This window comes from Scyliorhinus canicula, chromosome 12 (assembly GCF_902713615.1).
Source record: "Scyliorhinus canicula chromosome 12, sScyCan1.1, whole genome shotgun sequence".
NCBI lineage: Eukaryota > Metazoa > Chordata > Chondrichthyes > Carcharhiniformes > Scyliorhinidae > Scyliorhinus > Scyliorhinus canicula.
Window position 1 is genome coordinate 74,340,444 of NC_052157.1, and position 20,990 is coordinate 74,361,433.

At 48.2% G+C, this 20,990-nt stretch overlaps 1 protein-coding gene across 3 annotated transcripts in view; it reads left to right on the top strand.

Annotated features, from left to right (window-relative positions):
* cd79a (CD79a molecule, immunoglobulin-associated alpha) overlaps positions 1–20,732 on the top strand; it is a 59,764-nt gene extending 39,032 nt beyond the window's left edge. For all 3 annotated transcript variants that reach the window (XM_038814840.1, XM_038814842.1, XM_038814841.1), the window contains exons 3-5: positions 16,710–16,825; positions 18,208–18,273; positions 20,514–20,732. In XM_038814840.1, the coding sequence (XP_038670768.1) occupies positions 16,710–16,825; positions 18,208–18,273; positions 20,514–20,627 (296 nt within the window). In that variant the 3' untranslated portion in view covers positions 20,628–20,732. The remainder of the gene's footprint in view (positions 1–16,709; positions 16,826–18,207; positions 18,274–20,513) is intronic.
* The last annotated feature ends 258 nt before the right edge of the window (positions 20,733–20,990 follow it).

Consider the following 20,990-nt stretch of genomic DNA (forward strand, 5'->3'; position numbering starts at 1 on the left):
TGACCGTATTAAAGTCCCCTCCCATGGTCAACCTGTGTGAGTCCAGCTCCGGGATCTTCCCCAACACCCGCCTCAAAAACTCCGCGTCATCCCATTTCTGGATGGCCACCCTCACCCGCCCGCACACTTCCTCATCTGCTAACAGTCCTACATCCAATCTCCATTGCGGGTGCTGCCCCCCCCCCCCTCCTTTCTCACCTGTAAATCCACCCAGAGTGGGGCATGGTCCGACACAACAATCGCTGAATACCCAGCATCGACCACCCCCACCAGCAAGGCCCGATTCAAAACAGAAATACAATCCGGAGTACACATTGTGTACATGGGAGAAAAAAGAAAACTCCTTCGCTCTTGGTTGTCCGAACCTCCACGGATCTACACGCATCTGGTTCCATGAACCCCTTTAGTTCCTTCGCCGTGGCTGGCACCCTCCTTGTCCCGGAACACGACCGATCCAGCCTAGGATCCAAAACAGTGTTAAAGTCCCCCCCCCGCCATGATCAGTCTATGTGAGTTCAGGTCCGGAATCTTCCACAACACCCACCTCATAAACACCACGTCGTCCCAATTTGGTGCATAGATATTCACTAATACCACCGGCTTCCCACTCACCATAACAAATCTTCGTAAGACTATTGCCCTCAGCGGCTCATTCTTCAGCCTCTTCTTCATAAGTGCTCTGTGCGCCCCGTCCACCTCCTAGGGCCAAGTAAACGCACCTTCCCCAGCATCTTCTCGAACATACGCGCCACATATGCCCCTGCATCTGATCCCTCGCTGCCCTCTGGGAGGCCAAATATCCTCAGGTTTCTGCCTGTTCTCCAGATCCTCCACTTTCTCTTGCAGCCTTTTTTGGTGGTCCTTCATCACCCCCATCTCCACCGCCATCATGGTTAGCCAGTCAGCCAATGCTCTATTCATGCCAGGATCTTACCTTTAACACCATGGGCTCTTAACTTATTTAACAGTCTTCTATGCGGCAAAGGCCTTCTGGAATTCTAAATAAATCACGTCCACTTGTTCTCCTTTGTCTAACTTCCTTTTTACCTCCTCAAAGAACTCTAAAAGATTTGTTAGACATGACCTTCCCTTGACGAAGCCGTGCGGACTCAGCTCTGTTTCATCATGCACTTGCAAGCACTCTGCGATCTCATCTTTAATAATGGACTCTAAATTCTTACCAATAACTGAAGTCAGGGAACTGGCCTATCATTTTCCATCTTCTGACTCCCTCCCTTCTTAAACAGCGGTGTTACATTAACCACTTTCCTGTCCTCTGGGACCCTCCCTGCATCAGTGATTCCTGAAAGATCACCACCAATGCCTCCACAATCTCCTCAGCTATCTCTTATAGAATCCTGGGGTGACCTTTCAGTTTCCCCAGAAACTTCTCCTTAGTGATGGCCACATCTCTCACCTCTGCCCCCTGGTTCTCCTGGAGCTCTGGTATCCCACTGGTGTCTTCCACCATGAAGACTGATGCAAAGTAACTATTCAGTTCCTCTGCCATTTCTTTGTTTTCTATTATTACTTTTCCAGCCAGATTTTCCAGTGGTCCGATGTCTATTTTTGCCTCTCTCTTACCTTTTATATATTGAAAATAAATCTTCCCATCTTCTTTTCTACTACTAGCTAGCTTACACTCATATTTCATATTCTCCATCTTATTGCTTTTTTAGTTGTCCTCTGGTTGCTTTTAAAGGCTTCCCAATCCTCTGGCTTCCCACTAATCCTCGCCACTTTGTATGCTTTTTTTTAGCTGTCCTTGACTTCCCTCGTTAGCCGTGGATGCCTTGTCCTCTCCTGAGCATGTTTCCTCCTCCTTGGGATGAATTTCTGTTGTGTCTCCTGAGTAACCCACCAAAACCTCCTGCCATTGCTGTTCCACTGTCTTCCCTGCTGGGCTCCTTTTCCAGTCAACTCTGGCCAGTTCCTCCCTCATATCTTTATAGTTACCCTTATTTAATTGTAATACTGTTACATCTCATTCCAGCTTCTCCCTCTCAAACTGCAGGGTAAATTCTATCATATTGTGGTCACTGCTCCCTAAGGGTTCCTTCATCTTAAGTTCCCTAATCAAGTCTGCCTCATTACACATCACCAAATCCAGAATTGCCTGTTCCCTAGTAGGCTCTGTCACAAGCTGCTCCCAAAAACCATCTCTTAGATATTCCACAAATTCCTTTTGTTGGGATCAACTACCAACCTGATTTTCCCAGTCCACCTGCATATTGAAGAACCCCATGATTATTGTAATATTGCCTTTTTTACAGGCCATTTCTATCTCCTGCTTTATTTTCTGCCCCACATCCTGACTACTGCTAGGTGGCCTGTACATAACTCCCCTCAGGGTCTCATTACCTTTGCGATTCCTCAACTCTACCCACAGAGATTCTATGCCTTCTGATCCTATATCGCTCCTTGCTATCGATTTAACTTCATTCCTTACTGACAATGCAACCCACCCCCTTTGCTCATCTGTCTGTCCTTTCAATAGGACATATATCCTTGTATATTTAGATCCCAGCCCTGATCCCCTTGCAGCTACATCTCTGTGATGCCCACAACATTGTAACGACCAATTTCAATATGCGCAACCAGCTTATTTACCTTGTTCCGTATACTGCGCGCATTTAGGTACAACACCCTCAGTCCTGCATTGACCACCTCCCTTCTCACACTTTTCACCTTTTTTGCTTTGCCTGAGGGTGATGTTGTTCTCTTATTTTTGTTTTCTATTTCCCCTTCAGTTATGCCACTTTCTAAGCTAATGCTCTGGTTCCCCCACCCATCCTGCCATAATAGTTTAAATCCTCCCCAGTGAACTGAGCAAACCTCCCAGCCAGGATATTGGTGCCCCTCGAGTAACCCGTCCTTCTTGTACAGGTCCCACCTGCCCCGGAAGAAAGCCCAATGGTCCAGTTTTTTTCCAGTTATGGAGCAATTTAGCGTGGCCAATCCTCTTAACCTGCACATCTTTGGGTTGTGGGGTTGAAACCCACGCACACGGGGAGAATGTGCAAATTCCTCACAGACAGTGACCTGGGGCTGGGATTGAACCCGGGTCCTCAGCGCTGTAGGCAGCAGTGCTAACCACTGCACCACCATGCCGCCACAGGCAATATTAGATTTAGTTATGAGTAATGAGCCAAGTTTGATTAGCAGCCTAACTGTGTTTGAACATTTATCAAATAATGATCACAACATGATTGAATTCAATGTAGCGTTTGAAAGTGAATAGCTCGATTTAGATATTAGAATTTCAGATTGGGTAAGGCTGACTTTAACGGGATGAGACAGAGACTGTTCATGGTAAAGTGGGAAGATCTGTGAATGGGTCAAACGACTGAAGATCAGTGGGGAATATTTAAAGAAACATTTCTTGAGATACAGATACAGTATATACCTCTGACAGGAAAAGGCTCCACTTCACATAAAAAAAGTCAATGACAACTAAAGAGGTTAGGGACAGTATAAAACTAAAAGAAAGGGCTTACAGAAATGCAAAACATTGCACAGATCTGACCAATGGGATAGATATAAAGACCAGCAAATGGTCACAAAGCAGCTTATTAGCTGAAAATGAAGATATTGTCAGTGATAATGGGGAAATGGCAGACATGTTGAACAATCACTTTGCCTCAGTATTTACAGTTGAAAAGGAGGATATGCAGCACAGTGACATAATGGTTAGCATTGCTGCCTCACAGCGCTGAGGTCCCAGTTCGATCCCGGCTCTCGGTCACTATCCGTGTGCAATTTGCACATTCCCCCCCGTGTTTGCGTGGATTTCGCCCCCAAGCCAAAGGTGTGCAGGGTAGGTGGATTGGCCACGCTAAATTGCCCCTTAATTGGAAAAAATGAACTGGGTACACTAAATTTATAAAAAAGGAGGATAACTTGCCGGAAGTCCCGAAAACATTAATAGTTGATAGAGGACAGGGACTTAATACAATTAATGTAAGTAAATCATCGGTAATTAGGAAATTAATAGAACTAAAGACTGACAAATCCCCAGGACCTGATGTTACATCTGACGGTGTTAAAGAGGAGCACATTGTAGGTACCCTCACTATATTCTTCCAGAGTTCCCGAGATTCAGTAGTCCCTCTGGATTGTGAAATTGCACATGTCACTCCACTTTTTAAGAAGGGTGAAATGGAGAAACCAGGGAATTACAGACTGGTTAGCCTAACATCCGTGATGGGGAAATTGCTGGATTCTATACTCAGGAATGGGGTAACTGAACACCTTGAAAAGCTTTGGTCGATCAGGAAGAGCCAGCATGGGTTTGTGAAGGGAAGGTCAAGCCTGACTAATTGTATTGAATTTTTGAAGGGGTGGCTAAGGTCCTGGATAGGGGAATGTCTATGCATGTTATTTATATGAACTTCAGAAGGCATTTTATAAAGTCCCACATAAGAGGCTGTTAACTAGGGTGGAAGCCCACAGAGTTGAGGGCAAGTTACTGACATGGTCAGGAAATTGGTTTGAGTGGCAGGCAACAGAGAGTGGGGATAATGGGCAGCACGGTAGCATGGTGGTTAGCATAAATGCTTCACAGCTCCAGGGTCCCAGGTTCGGTTCCCGGCTGGTCACTGTCTGTGCGGAGTCTGCACGTCCTCCCCGTGTGTGCGTGGGTTTCCTCTGGGTGCTCTGGTTTCCTCCCACAGTCCAAAGATGTGCGAGTTAGGTGGATTGGCCATGCTAAATTGCCCGTAGTGTCCTAAAAAAAAAAGTAAGGTTAAGGGGGGGGGGTTGTTGGGTTACGGGTATAGGGTGGATATGTGGGTTTGAGTAGGGTGATCATTGCTCGGCACAACATCGAGGGCCGAAGGGCCTGTTCTGTGCTGTACTGTTCTATGTTCTATGTTCTACTCTAATTGGCAGGAGGTGACTAGTGATGTATCACAGGGATCTGTGTTGGGGCCTCAGTTATTCTGATTATTCATTTATGGCTTTGATGAAGGCATAGAAAGTCATATATCCAAATTTGCTGATGATGCAAAGTTAGGTGGCATTGTAGACAGCCTTAGATGGTAGCTTAAAATTGTAAGGAGATATTGACAGACCAGGTGAATGGACAAAATTGTGGTCAATGGAATTCAGTGTCAGCAAGCGTGAGGTTATCCATTTTGGACCAAAAATGGATAAAGCAGAGTACTCTGTAAGTGGAAAGAGGTTACGTAAAGTGAATGGCCACAGAGACTTTGGGGTTGAGGTGTATGGATCCTTAAAATGTCACAAACAAGTGCAGAACATAATCAAAAAAGCAAATGGAATGCTCGCCTTTATATCTAGAGGATTGGAATATAAAGACACAGGGGTAATTCTGCAGCTGTACAAAACCCTGGTTGCTCCCCAATTGGAATGCTGTGAGCAGTTCTTTTTTTAAAATATTTTTATTCAATGCTTTTTACATATACAAAATATCAGAAGAACAACACATCGATCTAAACAAACAATCACAAATCCCCAAACTCCCCTGATACTAATACCCCACCACTTCCCCATTTTAACTCACTTACCGCCCCTCCCCCTGTCCCTTGCTGACTCCTCAATCCACTTTGAAGAAATCAATGAACGGTTTCCCCCTCTGGGTGAACCCCTCTACTGACCCCTGCAAAGCGAACTTGACTGTCTCCAACCGCAGGAATTCTGCCAGGTCACTCACCCATACCCCTGCCTTCTGCGGCTCCGAATCCCGGCAAAACAACAAAATCCGTCTCCAGGCTCTCAGGGCCAACACATCGACCCCTGCCCCCACTGGGTTCCAGCATACCAAATATTACCACCTCGGCGCCACCCCCACACCCAGAACCTTGGACATTTGAGAACCCCTAGCAGAACCCCTTCAGCCTTGAACACGCCCAGAACCTCGCGTCCAACCCCACCAGCACAAACCTAGGATTGTCGCATATCAGCGCCCACAATGACATGCCCTCCAGCCCAAAATGTTGCCTGAACTGACCCCACACCGTTAGTGCTGACTCCACCACTGGGCTCATGGAGCACCTGGCTGGCAAGAATGAAAGAGGTGCCAACCAGAGAGCCCTCAAACTGGTTCTGCTATGCGATGCCACCTTCACCCGCACCCAGACTGACCTCTCCTCCACAGCCCATTTCCTCACTATCGCAACAGTAATTTATCAAATTCAGCAATGCCATCATCCCTCTCCCCCTACCCCACAACCTTCAACCCCACTCCAAAAACATCTGCCTCAGCCACAGGGTCTTCACACCCACACAAATCCCATTAACCTTCCTTTTTTTAAAGAAATTTAGAGTACCCGATTATTTTTCTTTCCAAATTAATGGGCAATTTAGCATGGCCAATCCACCTACCCTGCACATCTTTGGGTTGTGGGGGTGATACCCACGCAGACATGGGGAGAATGTGCAAACTCTACATGGAGAATACCCATTGTCATTCCTAAAGAAAGGGACTTTGGGACAAAGATAGGGATGGTCTGGAACACAAACAGAAATCTGGGCTGCACTGTTATTTTAACTATCTGCAAGCGCCCAGCCAGCGATTGTCGCAACATATCCTCCCTCTTAATATCCACATTTATTCCCTCTACCAATCGTGCCAAGTTGAATCTGTGTATCCGGGCCCAGCTCCAATAACCTGGATTCCTAAATACCTAAAGCTCGTCCCACCACCCTGAACGGCAACTCCCCTAGCATTGATCGGGAACACCTCACTCTTCCCTATGTTCAATTTGTACCCCGAAAACCGGCCAAATTCCCTCAAAATCTCAATAACCCCTCCACTGCTGCCCATCAGGTCCAAGAAATATAACAAATCATCCGTGTATAGCAAAATCCTATCCTCCTCTCCCACCCCCACCCCCCACCCCCCACTCAATCCCCTTCCAATCCATCGATGCTCTAAGCACCATTGCCAACGCCTCTATCACCAAGGTAAAAAGCAATGGGGAGAGCGGGCAGTCCTGTCTCGTCCCACGTTGTAACCCAGAGTATCCAGAACTCATCCGGTTCATCCGGACACTCGCCATCGGTGCCCTGTGCAACAGCTGGAACCAACCCACGAACCCCGGCCTGAACCCGAACCATCCCAGCACCTCCAGCAAGTATGCCCAATTCACCCGATCAAAAGCCTTTGCTGCATCCATTGGCACCACTACTTCTACCTCCTGTCCCTCCGAAGGCATCATAAATACATTAAGCAACCTGAGCACATACACCGACAACTGCTTTCCCTTCACATATCCTGTCTGATCCTCCCCTCAATTCACAGTCCTCAATTTGTGAAGCTAACACCTTCACCAACAGCTTAGCATCAACATTCAACAACGATATTGGGTGGTATGACCCACACTGCTCTGGGTCCTTATCCTAATTTAAAATCAGGGAAATGGAAGCCTACAACAATGTTGGGAGGAGATCCCCCCTCCCTCGCCTTGTTCTGCGTCCTCACCAGCAGTGGCCCCAGCTCTGCGCCAAACCTTTTATAAAACTCTACTGGGAACCCATCCGGTGCCAGGACCCTGCCTGCATCTCACCATGCCATCCATCACCTCCCTCAGCCCAATCGGTGCTCCCAGGCCCTGAACCCTAACCCATCCACCTTGGGGAACTCCAATCCATCCAGGATCCGCTTCATCCCCTCTTCCCCCATGGGGGAACTGACTCATAGTGCCTCCTATAGATGGTCTTGAATGCGCCCAAATTAAAATAAATGCTCCCCAACTACCGCCTTGAGTGCCCACAGCGTGGCAGCTGTAACCTACCCTGGGGCATTCAATTGCACATGGCCCCGAATGGCAGCCCTCACCTGCTCGCACAACACCTCATCTACCAAAGCTGCACATCTAACCTCCATTGCAGCTGTTCCACCCGCTCAACCACCCGCAAATCCAACTAATGCGGCGCGTGGTCAGAAACCACAATGGCTGAATACTCCGAGTCGGCCACCCCCAGCAGAGCACCGTGTTCATCACAGAAAAATCGATCCTAGAGTGCATCTGGTGCACATGGGAGAAGTATGAAAACTCAGTCGCCCTCGGCCTACCAAAACACGGGTGCCCCCATCATGCGCTCTATGAACCCCCTCAACTCTCTCGCCACTGCCGACACTCTGAGTGACTTAGGACTCAACCGGTCTAAACTTGGTCCAGGACCGTATTGAAACCCCCCCATAATCAGCCGTGCATGTCCAGGTCCGGGATCTTCCCTAACACCCTCCTCATAAAACCCATGTCGTCCCAGTTCAGGGCATAACACCAGGACCAATGACATTCCCCTGCAGTTTTCCCACTGACCATCACATACCTACCCCCCCAAATTGGCCACAATGTTCCCCGCCTCAAAAGCCGCCCTCTTATTGACCAACACTGCCACCCCCTTGTCTTCGTATCCAACCCTAATGGAATACCTGCTCATTCTTCCTCAGCCTCGTCTGTTCCCTCAGCTTCAAGTGTGTCTCCTGCAAGAACACAACGTCCGCCTTCAGACTCCTCGGATACACGAAAACACTCGACCGTTTAACTGGCCCATTCAACTCACGCATGTTCCACATGACCAGCTTGGTCAGGTTGCTCCCTGCCCTCCTCCCCTGCCGATCAGCCATATCCCTTTTCGAAGCCAGCCTCCCGGCCCGCATCACGCACCCCTCCAGGCCTGCCCTCGAATGTCCGCCGCCATCTCTCCCTTCCCAACTGCGCCTCACCAACCACACCCATGTCAGCAACCCCCCCCCTCCCCCCACCACCACCACCACCACCAAACAAAGAAACAACCACATCACACACCCCCCAGCCCACACCTTCATCCTGGCAACCCCCACTTCACTCCTGTTAACTAGCCCACCCAGTGAGTATGGTGGCCCACGCCAAGGCCTCTGAATTCCCCTCACCACTCCAGTTCACCCCTCCTCCTCCCCCAATCATCCCAACTACCAATAAAGAGAAACAAAAGGCACACTCACCATCACCGTTCCCCTGTCAAAACCCCACCACAAATTGCCCACACCATGTGCTCCTCTCCAAAGTTCAATGTTCTCACACTTCTCCCAGTCCATGGTCCCTCATAAAGTCCACCGCCTCCTCTGGCGAGTCAATATAAAAATTCTTCTTTTGGTGTGTCACCCACAAGTGGGCAGGGTACAAAACCCTGAACTTCACCCCATCTTAAAGAGGGGTGTAGCCGGCCTTCCACTTCACCAGTTCCGTACCCAGGTCCCGGTTAAATCCGTAGCTCACTCCCCTCTCAGGTACATTTCTTGTTTGCCTCGCCCACCTCAGAATTCTTTCCTTGTCCAAAAATCGATGCAGCCTGACTCCCACCATCCTTGGCGGCTCCCCCAGCTGTTGCCTCGTCCTCAGTGCCTTGGATTCCCGATCCACCTAGATGGACCAGTCGAATGCCCCCCCCCCCCCAACCATCAGCCTCTCCAGCATGCTCACCACACACTTGGCGGTCTCGGCTGCCTCAATGCCCTCAGACTTCCCAACAATCCTCAAATTCTGCCTCCTGGAGCCGTTCTTGAGGTCCTCCAATTTCTCTCTCAGCCTCTTCTGGCTGCTCATGGGCGGCACGGTGGCACTGTGGTTAGCAATGTTACTTCATAGTGCCAGGGTCCCAGTTTCGATTCCCCACTGGGCCACTGTCTGTGTGGAGTCTGCACATTCTCCCCGTGTTTGCGTGAGTTTCTCTGGGTGCTCCGGTTTTTCCTCTTATGTCAGCCATGAAAGACGTGCTGTTAGGTCATTTCGACATTCTCAATTCTCCTTCAGTGTACTCGAAGAGGCACCGGAATGTGGTGGCGAGGGGATTTTCATAGTAACTTTATTGCAGTGTTAATGTGAGCCTACTTGTGACAATAAAGATTAATGTTATTATTATCACCATCCCCCAGCTCCATCTCCATGAGGTCAACCGCTCCTCATGCTCCACCACCCGACTCTTCCACCTTCCAGATCGCCAAGCCCTGAGCTCCACTCCTCTGCTCCTCTCACTCAATCGCCGCCCTAAGCTACTCCAGTACCTTGGTCAAAGCCTCCTTCCTCTTCTGCTGGAATTTGTTATTTAAAAACTTCACCAGCAGCTCTGTCGACCACTGGCGGGCACTGGTGGGCAGTGCTACCCCCTTGCCCTCCACTACCTTCACCTGTATCGCACCACAAAAACTTTCCTGATCCAGCTGCTCTCCCTTTCTCGTGGCTCTTCTGATCCGCTGATCCATACACCAACCCCACCAGTGGAGTATTACCTTCCCTGGAAACTCATACGCCTTGTTCCCTCAAATACCATTTGGGTGGGGAAGGACAGACAAAATCCACCTTGAGCAGGATGTGCGACCAGTCACTGCCCAAAGTCCTGTGAGCAGTTCTGGGTACCACACCTGAGGAAGGATATTTTGATCTTGGAGGGAGTGCAACATAGATTTTTAAAAATTATACCTGGATTACAGGGGTTGTGTTACGAGGAGAGATTACTCAAATTAGATCTGTTTTCGCTAGAATTTAGAAGGTTACGGGGTGATCTGATCAAAGTCTTCAAGATATTAACAGGAGAAGACAGGGTAGATTAAGATAAATTATTTCCACTCGTTGGAGATTCTAAAACTAGGGAACATAGTCTAAAACATTAGGGCCAGACCGTTCAGGAGAGATGTGAGGAAACATTTTTTCACTCAAAGGTTTGGAACTCTCCCACAAACAGCAGTTGAAGTTTGGAGTATTTGTTCATATTAAATCTGAGACAGATAGATTTTGTTAAGCAAAGATATTGAGGGGATATGGGATAGAGGCGGGCGTATGGGTTTTAGGTCACAGATCGGCCATGATCACATCATGTGATAGACTGGCTAGAGGTGCTGAATGGCCTACTCCTGTTCCTTGGTTTCTAAAAGGGGCTCACTTACCTTCATCTCCACAGCCCTCCGTGCTAGATCCCGGGAGCAAGGCCTGAAGGTCGGGCCTGAAAGGATCGGTTGTATTCCAGGGAATTGGAATCTGACTCAACTGTCTGATCATTGGAGAGGATACAGCCCTCACCTGGTGTCTCTCCCGGGACAGTCAAGAGAAGCTGAGGGGGTTACAGATGCACGGGAGGAGTTCATTCAGCCCCTCTGGTCTGTTCCTCCCCAAATCACCCCCCCTCCAGCATGTCATCTAAATGGGGGAGAGATAGCAGAACTCAGAAGTATCCTGGTACATGATTCACAAAGAATTAATCTGCAGGTACAGCAAGTGATGAGGAAGGCAAATGAAATGTTGTTGTTTATTGTAAGGGAGAATGGAATACAAAAGTAGGGGTCTTTTGCCGTAGTTGTACAAGGCATTGGTGAGACCACATCTCGAACCTGGTAGTTTCAGTCTCCTTATTTAGGAAAGGGCATAATTGCATTCAAAGCCGTTCAGAGAAGGTTCACTCAGCTGATAACTCAGGTGAAGAGGGTATCCTCCGAGGAAAGGTTGGACAGGCTGGACCTTTATCCATTGGGATTGAGAAAGAGTGAGAGGCGATCTTATTGAAATACATTAGATCCTGAGAGGGACTGGACAGGGTGGAGGCTGAAAAGATATTTCCCCTTGTGGGAGAGAGGGAGTACCACAACTTAAGAATAAGAACTCTCACCTATTTAAGACAGAGTTGAAGACAATCACTTTCCTCTGAGAACGCCATGAGTCTTTGGCACCCTCCTCCCGAGAGGGACTGGGTCATGGAATATCATAAAGGCAGAGGTAGATAGATTCTTGGTTGGTGGGGAAGTGATAGGTTAGGGGGTGTGCAGGGCATTGGCGAGAATGAGGCGTCCAAGCCACAATCAGACCGAGCGTGATCTTATCGAAGCCCTCCTACCCGGCTTACTGACTCTTCCAACTTCTTCCATGAGGCAGGAGATACAAAAGTCTGAGAACACGCACAAACAGACTCAAAAACAGCTTCTTCCCTGCTGTTACCAGACTCCTAAACGATCCTCTAATGAGGATTGATCTCATTAACACTACGCCCCTGTATGCTTCACCCGATGCCGGTGTTATGTAGTTACATTGTGTACTTTGTGTTGCCCTGTTATGTATTTTCTTTTATTTTCTATTCTTTTCGTGTACTTAATGATCTGTTGAGCTGCTCGCAGAAAAATACTTTTCACTGTACCTTGGTACACGTGACAATAAACAAATCCAATCCAATCCAAATCCGAATGGCGGAGCTGACTCGATTCGCTGAATGGTCGTCTCATGCCCCTAATTTGCAGATACCACTTTTTGTATTTAGGATTGTTTCCCAATTTCATTCCTATCAGGTCCGGTTCTCATTTTTAGGCTCTGCGGCATAGTCCTGAAGTCTCCAGCTAGCAGAGATAGTTGCTCATTAGCAACCCCTGTCTTCTATACATTGTCAAATCAGCCCTTGAACAGTTTTGGTCCCCTCATCTAAGAAAAGATACATTGGCATAGGAGGCAATCCGGAGAGGTTTTGTTTGCTTGATGCTGGATATGGAGGGATTTCCTTCTGGGGAGAGGTTAAATAGGTCGGGTCTGCACTAAATGGAGTTTAGAAGAATGAGAGGCGACCTTATTGAGACATATCGGATTTTCAGGGGGCTCGACTTGCCCTGTGTTTTGCATGATATCCTCCCCCTTGGCCCCCGAACCCCCTTCCTCCCAGTTTCCTGGCACCCCCTCCCACACCCCCTCCACCCCGCTTATTCCCTCACCCCACCTTCCATTGCTTGTCTTGTTTCTGCCCCCATCCCCCATTACTTATTGGTGCTGATCATGAGCAGGTTTTGGAACAGGCTGTTGAATAGCCACCACACCTTGTGGAAGGCTTCCTCTGAACCGCAGATAGCGGATTTTCTCTTCTTTCTACGAAACTCTGCTAGTCTGCAGCCTTGGGTGGTGCTGCCAATCACCAGCCGAGCAGGGGTCTTTGGCGGGCGATCAGAGAGGCAAAGGGTAGGATGTCTGCCTCTTCCCCCAGAAAGAGCTCTGGCTGTTCCAATTCCCCGATGACTGCCTGATGACTGCCACAAGTGGGCATTACTCCACCCTCACCCCCCACAACCATGGACAAGGCCTCGAAGAAGGTTGCCCAAAAATTAATAAGCATGCATTCAAGAATAATCTATGTGTGGCAGCATGGTAGCACAGTGGTTAGCACTGTGGCTTCACAGCGCTAGGGTACCAGGTTCAAATCCTGACTGGGTCGCTGTCTGTGCAGAGTCTGCACGTTCTTCCCGTGTCTGCATGGGTTTCTTCTGGGTGCTCCGGTTTCCTCCCACTAGTCCCGAAAGATGTGCTGTTAGGTGACTTGGACAATCTGAATTATCCCTCGGTGTACCCGAACAGGCGACAGAGTGTGGCGACGAGGGGCTTTTCACAGTAACTTCATTGAAGTGTTAATGTAAGCCTCCTTGCGACAATAAAGATTATTGTTAGGTACAGGTGTGGGGGGTGAATCTGTGGTTTTTGCAAATGGGGGGCCATGATGGGTTTTGCGGTCAGACTGAAGTGATGCCATAGTTCCTCAGCGTGGCCACTGTTCAGCGTTTTATGAATTTGGCTTGGGGGGATGGGAGTGTGGCCGTGACCAGCACTCTGAGGGATGCCTCTGTACAGGAACTCTCCTCCATCTTAACCCATTTAGCCTCCGATTCCTTACCCATCGCATACACTTTCTGCGGTGGCAGCCATTGGTAGAATTAGAGTTTCAGGAAGGCCAAGCCACCCATGATTCTCCTTCTTTGTAGGACTTTCTCCTGATCCTCAGGCTTCCCCTCCCCCACACAAAAAGAGAACATAGAACATTACAGTGCAGTGTAGGTCCTTTGGCCCTCGATGTTGCACCGACCTGTGAAACCCCTCTAAAGCCCATCTATGCTATTCCCTTATCGTCCATATGTTTATCCAATGACCATTTAAATGCCCTTAATGTTGGCAAGTCTACTACTATTGCAGGCAGGGCATTCCACGCCCTTACTACTCTCTGAGTAAAGAACCTACCTCTGACATCTGTCCTATATCTATCACCCCTCAATTTAAAGCTATGTCCCCTCGTGCTAGACATCACCATCCGAGGAAAAAGGATCTCACTGTCCACCGTATCTAATCCCCTGATCACCTTGTATACCTCAATTAAATCACCTCTTAACCTTCTTCTCTCTAACAAAAACAGCCTCAAGTCCCTCAGCCTTCTCTCATAAGATCTTCCCTCCATACCAGGCAACATCCTGGTAAGTCTCCTCTGCATCCTTTCCAATGCTTCCACATCCTTCCTATAATGCGGCGATCAGAATTGCACGCAATACTTCAAATGCGGCCGCACCAGAGTTTTGTACAGCTGCAACATTACCTCATGGATCCGAAACTCAATCCCTCGACCAATAAAGGCTAACACACCGTACGCCTTCTTAGCAGCCCTATCAACCTGGGTGGCATCTTTCAGGGATCTATGTACATGGACACCAAAATCTCTCTGCTCATCCACACTACCAAGAATCTTATCATTAGCCCAGTACTCTGTCTTCTTGTTATTCCTTCCAAAATTAATCACCTCACACTTTTCTGCATTAAACTCCATTTGCCACCTCTCAGCCCAGCTCTGCAGCTTATCTATGTCCCTCTGTAACTTGTAACATCCTTCCGCACTGTCCACAACTCCACCGACTTTACTGTCATCTGCAAATTTACTCACCCATCCTTCTATGCCCTCTAGGTCATTTATAAAAATGACAAAGAGCAGTGGCCCCAAAACAGATCCTTGTGGTACACCACTGGTAACTGGACTCCAGGCTGAACATTTCCCATCAACCACCACTCTTTGTCTTTTTCCAGCTAGCTAATTTCTGATCCAAACTGCTAAATCACCCTGAATCCCATGCTTCCGTATTTTCTGCAATAGCCTACCGTGGGGAACCTTATCAAACGCTTCACTGAAATCCATATACACTACATCAACTGCTTTACCCTCATCCACCTGTTTGGTTACCTTCTCAAAGAACTCAATAAGGTTTGTGAGGCACGACCTACCCTTCACAAAACCATGTTGACTATCTCTAATCAAATTATTCCTTTCCAGATGATTATACATCCTATCTCTTATAAACCTTTCCAAGTTGCCCACAACAGAAGTAAGGCTCACTGGTCTATAGTTACCAGGGTTGTCTCTACTCCCCTTCTTGAACAAGGGGACAACATTTGCTATCTTCCAGTCTTCTGGCACTATTCCTGTAGACAATGATGACATACAGATCAAAGCCAAAGGCTCAGCAATCTCCTCCCTAGCTTCCCAGAGAATCCTAGGATAAATCCCATCCGGCCCAGGGGACTTATCTATTTTCACACTTTCCAGAATTGCTAACACCTCCTCCTTTTGATCCTCAAGCCCTTCTAGCCTAGTAGCCTGTATTTCAGTATTCTCCTCGACAACATTGTCTTTTCCTGTGTGAATACTGACGAAAAATATTAATTTAGCACCTCTCCTATCTCCTCGGACCCCACGCACAACTTCCCACTACTGCCCTTGACTGGCCCTACTCTTAGCCGAGTCATTCTTTTATTCCTGACATATCTATAGAAAGCTTTAGGGTTATCCTTGATCCTACCCAACAAAGACTTCTCATGTCCTCTCCTGGCTCTTCTTAGTTCTCTCTTTAGGTCCTTTCTAACTAACTTGTAACTCTCGAGCGCGCTAACTGAACCTTCACGTCTCAAACACCATGATTAGTTTGTCAATTTTGTGGAGAAGGCCTGGGGTTGAAAATCAGGTGAGATCTGAACAGGAAAAGGAACCTAGGCAGTATACTCATCTTGATCGTCTGCACTATCCCCACCAGGGAGAGCAGGAGCAAGTCCCACCTCTGCAGGTCCCTTTTTACTTACTCCATCAGACCCGTCAGGTTCCATTTGTGGCTTTGTGTCCAGTTGTGGGTTATTTGGATCCCCAGGTATCGGAATTGTGTCTGGGCCAGTTTGAATGGCAACTTCGCCAGTTCTGATTCTCCCCCTGCAGGTTGACAGGGAAGATTTTGCTCTTGCTCAGGTTAGGTTTGTATCCTGAGAAGGCTCTGAACTCCTTTAGGAATTGCATTATTCCTCCCATACTGGCTAGGGGGTTTGAGACTTAGAGGAGCAGGTCATCCGTGTGAAGTGAGACTCTATGCTCTCTGTCTCGCCTTTGAATGCCTCTCCACCCCTTCACTGATCGAAGAGCAATTGCCAGTGGCTCAATTGCCTGGGCCAATAGCAGTGGGGATCAAGGGCATCTCTGCCTTGTGCCTCTGTGCAGCCGTAAGTATGCAGAGTGGCGGTGTAAGTCCTTACACTCTCCATGGGAGCACTGTACAGCCACAAGGTGAACACATGCCCGAATCCAAACTATTCCAGTACCTCTGTGAGGTGCCTCCATTCGAGTCTGTCAAAGGCCTTCTCTGCATCTCGGGAGACGTTCACTTCTGGTGTCAGCCCAGTAGAGTTACATAGTCCAATTTGATTATTTCTTCTGTCTGACCATGAATTTTTAATTATCTGAATACCTGGGCCCCGTCCCTACCACCCCAAGGCTCTTAGTACTTTGATTGCTTCTGGCTTTTTACCATCATATACTGTGATAGAAAAGGGGTTTAGGTGTGGGATTGAATCCCAGCCAGTACAAAGTTCATGACTGCTGTTTCTCCAGAAAGCTAGTGCCTCATGCTGATCATTCTCTGTCCTTTCCTCATTTCCCTGGCTCAGGGACATCGCAAAAGTTCTTCAACATCCGGGAATCTGTGAAGAATATTATCCTAATGGCGGAGGGCATTCTCCTGCTCATCCTGGTTGTGATCCCAGGGAGCATTCTGCTCCGAGAGGTGAGTGCTGTTCTTCACACACACTTCCAGTGTCACAGACAGAGAGGCTGTGATGGGGAAACAAGCAATGAGATGATAGTGATCTGCCACTCCCCCTGCCGACTACTCAATGACTCAGTGGTTGTGTGCATTAACCTACAAATAACGCACAAACACAAACAATACACAGACACAAACAACACACACAATCAACAAACACACATACAGACAATCGCACACAAACAACACACAAACAGATAAACACACAGTGGCAAACATACACAACACAGACACAAACAAACACACGTGCACAAATACACACAAACAAACAGAAACACACACATGCACAAACAAACACCCACGTGCACACACAGACAAACACACACACCCAACACACAGGCACACAAACACACAGGCACAAACACAAACAAACAACACACAGCGAACGCACACACAATCACACACAAACACACAATTGCACAGACACAAACAAACACATAGACACACACACAGTCAGAAACAACACACAGACACACAAACATACAGATACACACAACACAAAGACACAAACAACATACAGACACAATGGAGATACACGCACAATCAGCACACAGTCATACACAAACACACACACAAACAACACGCAGACACACGCAGAAACAACACAGACTCACTCTGAAGAGGGAGCATTAGTCTAACACCGTGCTGTATCTGCCCTGGAAGAGTTAATGGGTCAGTGTAGTGGGAGCTTTACTCTAACCCTGTGCTATACCTGTCCTGGGAGTGTTTGATGGGGACAGTGTAGAGGGAGCTTTACTCTGTATCTAACCCTGTGCTGTCCCTGTCCTGGGAGTGTTTGATGGGGACAGTGTAGAGGGAGCTTTACTCTGTATCTAACCCCGTGCTGTACCTGTCCTGGGAGTGTTTGATGGGGACAGTGTAGAGGGAGCTTTACTCTGTATCTAACCCTGTGCTGTACCGTCCTGGGAGTGTTTGATGGGGACAGTGTAGAGGGAACTTTACTCTGTATCTAACCCCATGTTGTATCTGTCCTGGAGCTGTTGGATGGGACAGTGTAGAGGGAGCTTTACTCTGTGTTTAACCCCGTGCTGTACCTGTCCTGGGAGTGTTTGATGGGGACAGTGTCGAGGGAGCTTTACTCTGTATCTAATCCCATGCGGTACCTGCCTTGGGGAGTGTTTAAGGGGACAGTGAATGTTTCCACACCTTGCTGTGTTGATTCTTTTTGATTTCAATTGAAAAGCCTTTCTGTTAGAACAATCTTTGCATTTGCTGATTGAAATGGAGCAGTAACATCGCCCTCCCAGCGTGCATTAGGTCTCTCGATATTCCCTCATGACAACAGGCTGCAAGTAATCATTTGTCAATTTGTCTTTGGACAGAAGTCGCAGAAGAATTTGAAGGAGAAGATTCAGCGTTACAAGGAAGAGAATGAGAATCTGTATGAGGTACAAAAGCTGTCCGTCGGACAGACATCTGTCTATGTCTCTGTCTCCTGCAATTTATGACCAGACAGACGTCTGTCTATCTCTCTGTCTCCTGCAATTTGTGACCAGACAGACATCTGTCTATCTCTCTGTCTGTCGCACAATGTGACTAGACAGACGTCTGTCTGTCTCTTCGTCTCCTGCAAGATGTGACCAGACAGACATCTGTCTGTCTCCCTGTCTCCCGCACACCATGACCAGACAGATGTCTGTCTATCTCCCTATCTCCTGCACAACGTGACCAGACAGATGTCTGTCTATCTCCCTATCTCCTGCACAACGTGACCAGACAGATGTCTGTCTGTCTGCCCGTCTCCCGCACAATGTGGCCAGACAGGCGTCTGTCTGTCTCCCCGTCACCTGCACAACGTGACCAGACAGATACTGTCTAGCTTCCTGGCTCCTGCACTGTGAGGCCAGCCAGTTTGTGTCCCCATCCAAAAATACGCATCATTTATAAATTTGATAAAATTACATTTGCAAACATTTTAAAAAATAAATTAAAAGTGCCCAATTCTTTTTTTCCCAATTAAGGGGCAATTTAGTGTGGCCAATGCACCTACCCTGCATATCTTTGGGTTGTGGGGGTGAAACCACGCAGACATGGAGAGAATGTGCAAACTCCACACAGACAGTGACCCAGGGCCGGGATTCGAACCCAGGTCCTCGGCAGCATGAGGCAGCAGTGCTAATCACCGCGCCACCGTGCCGCCCTCATTTGAAAATGTCTTTGTTGCCCCCGGGTCACTGACTGTAGAGTTTGCACATTCTCCCCGTGGCTGCGTGGGTCTCACTCCCACAATCCAAAGATGTGCAGGCTAGGTGGCTTGGCCATGCTAAATTGCCCCTTAATTTGAAAAAAATAATTGATTACTCTAAAGTTATTAAAAAATATAATAAAATTTTTTAAAAGTCTTAGTTGCAACATTCCAGGAAGTGGGATAGGAATAAATTGTTCTCCCATGCAGAAACCTCACCTTAAGGTGCTCCATTCCAGTTGCAATACCACTGACACAGGTGGATAGTCTCCCTGCCAGTCCATCTGTGGGCACTCACACCTCGCTGATGGGACTCCCACCTGATGCCCCTGAATGTTCCCCCCTCCCCCTGCCCTCCGGGTAAATGGTGAAGATCCCACACCATAATTGAAAGTGGACAAGTGGCAATTCCTCCCATTGTTCCGAGGCCACAATTTGTCACGATCCATATCCTTCAAAATATACCTAATTGTGACCTCATCGCTGATCGTGGGATCTTGCTGGGCACATGTTGGCCACAGTGTTTACAACATTACAATAGCAACTACCGTTCACAAGTAGTTCACTGGCTGGACAGTGACGTGACACATCCTGCAAAGCACGAGAGAAAGGCATGTCTATCTGTTCCTCTCTGCTCTCTCTCTCTCTCACTCTGCTCCAATCCCCATCTTTCTCTACCTTATTGCTCTCTGTCTCACTCCCTCAATTCTCTATTATCTGTCTTCTTTGACCCTTTTTCTCTCTCTGCATCTCTTTGTATCTCTGTTTTCTCTCTTTGTCTGTCCCTCCTTTTCTCCCTATGCCTCACTCTGTCTCCCTCTATCCCTCTCCCACTGTGTCCCTCTGCACTTCACTGTCTGTCTTTCTCTCTCTCTATCCCCTTCTCTCTCTGTCCCTCACACCATCTCTCTCTTGATCCCTCTCTCTTATCTTTCTCTCTCTGAAACTCCCTTTGTGCCTCTCACCTTCTCTCTGTCTCTCTCTCTATCCCCCTCTGATTCTCTATCTCTATCCTTTTCTCTTCTTCTATTCTTCACTTTCTGTCTCTCTGACACGCTGTCTCTCTCTCTATCCCTTTCTATTTCTCTCTATATCCCTTTTTCTGTCGCTCTCTATGCTTCTCTATTTCTCTCTATAACCCTCTCTCTCTGCCACTCTGTCTCTTGCTCTCTATCCCTCTCGATCTGTCCCTTGCTCGCTCTGTCTCCCTTTCTCTATCCCTTTCGCTCTCTGTCTGTCTCTCTCTCTCTATCCCTTGCTATATCTCTCTCTACTCCTCTCTGTCACTGTCGCTCTCTATTTCTATCCCTACCCTTTTTCTGTCACTCTCTCTCTCTTTCTCCCTTTCTCTCTCTCCAATCCTCCCCCTCTCTATCAGTACACCTCCTTATTTCCCGCAGCCTCTTTCTCCAGCCTTGCTCACAATCTCTATCTTTCCTGCAGGGTCTGAACCAGGCAGATCAGTCAACCTATGAGGACATCACACGGGGTCAGCAGTGCATGTACCAGGATGTGGCCAACTACAGGCTGAGTGACTGTCAGCTGGAGCAGCCCTGAACCCTGGAGGAAAGGGCCACCCCAACATTAAGACCAACACACGCAGGTGGCTCTGTAACAGCAAGGGGCAGTAGCTAGGGGAGGGGAACAGGAGGGGAGAGGGTGGGGGAGAAGGAGGGGAGGGGGAGAGGAGAGGGAGGGTAGGGGAGAGGGAGAGTGGGGAGAGGGGAGGGAGGGGAGAGGGAGGGAGGGGAGAGGGAGGGGAAAGGGAGGGGAGAGAGGGGGAGTGGTTGGAGGGGAGGGGGTTAGATGGGAGTAGGGGGAAGGAAGGGGGAGGGAATGGTAGGGGAGGAGGAGAAGGTGAAAGAGGGAGAGAGGAAGGGTGAGGGAGAATGAAGGAGGCGAAAATAAGTGGTAGTATGC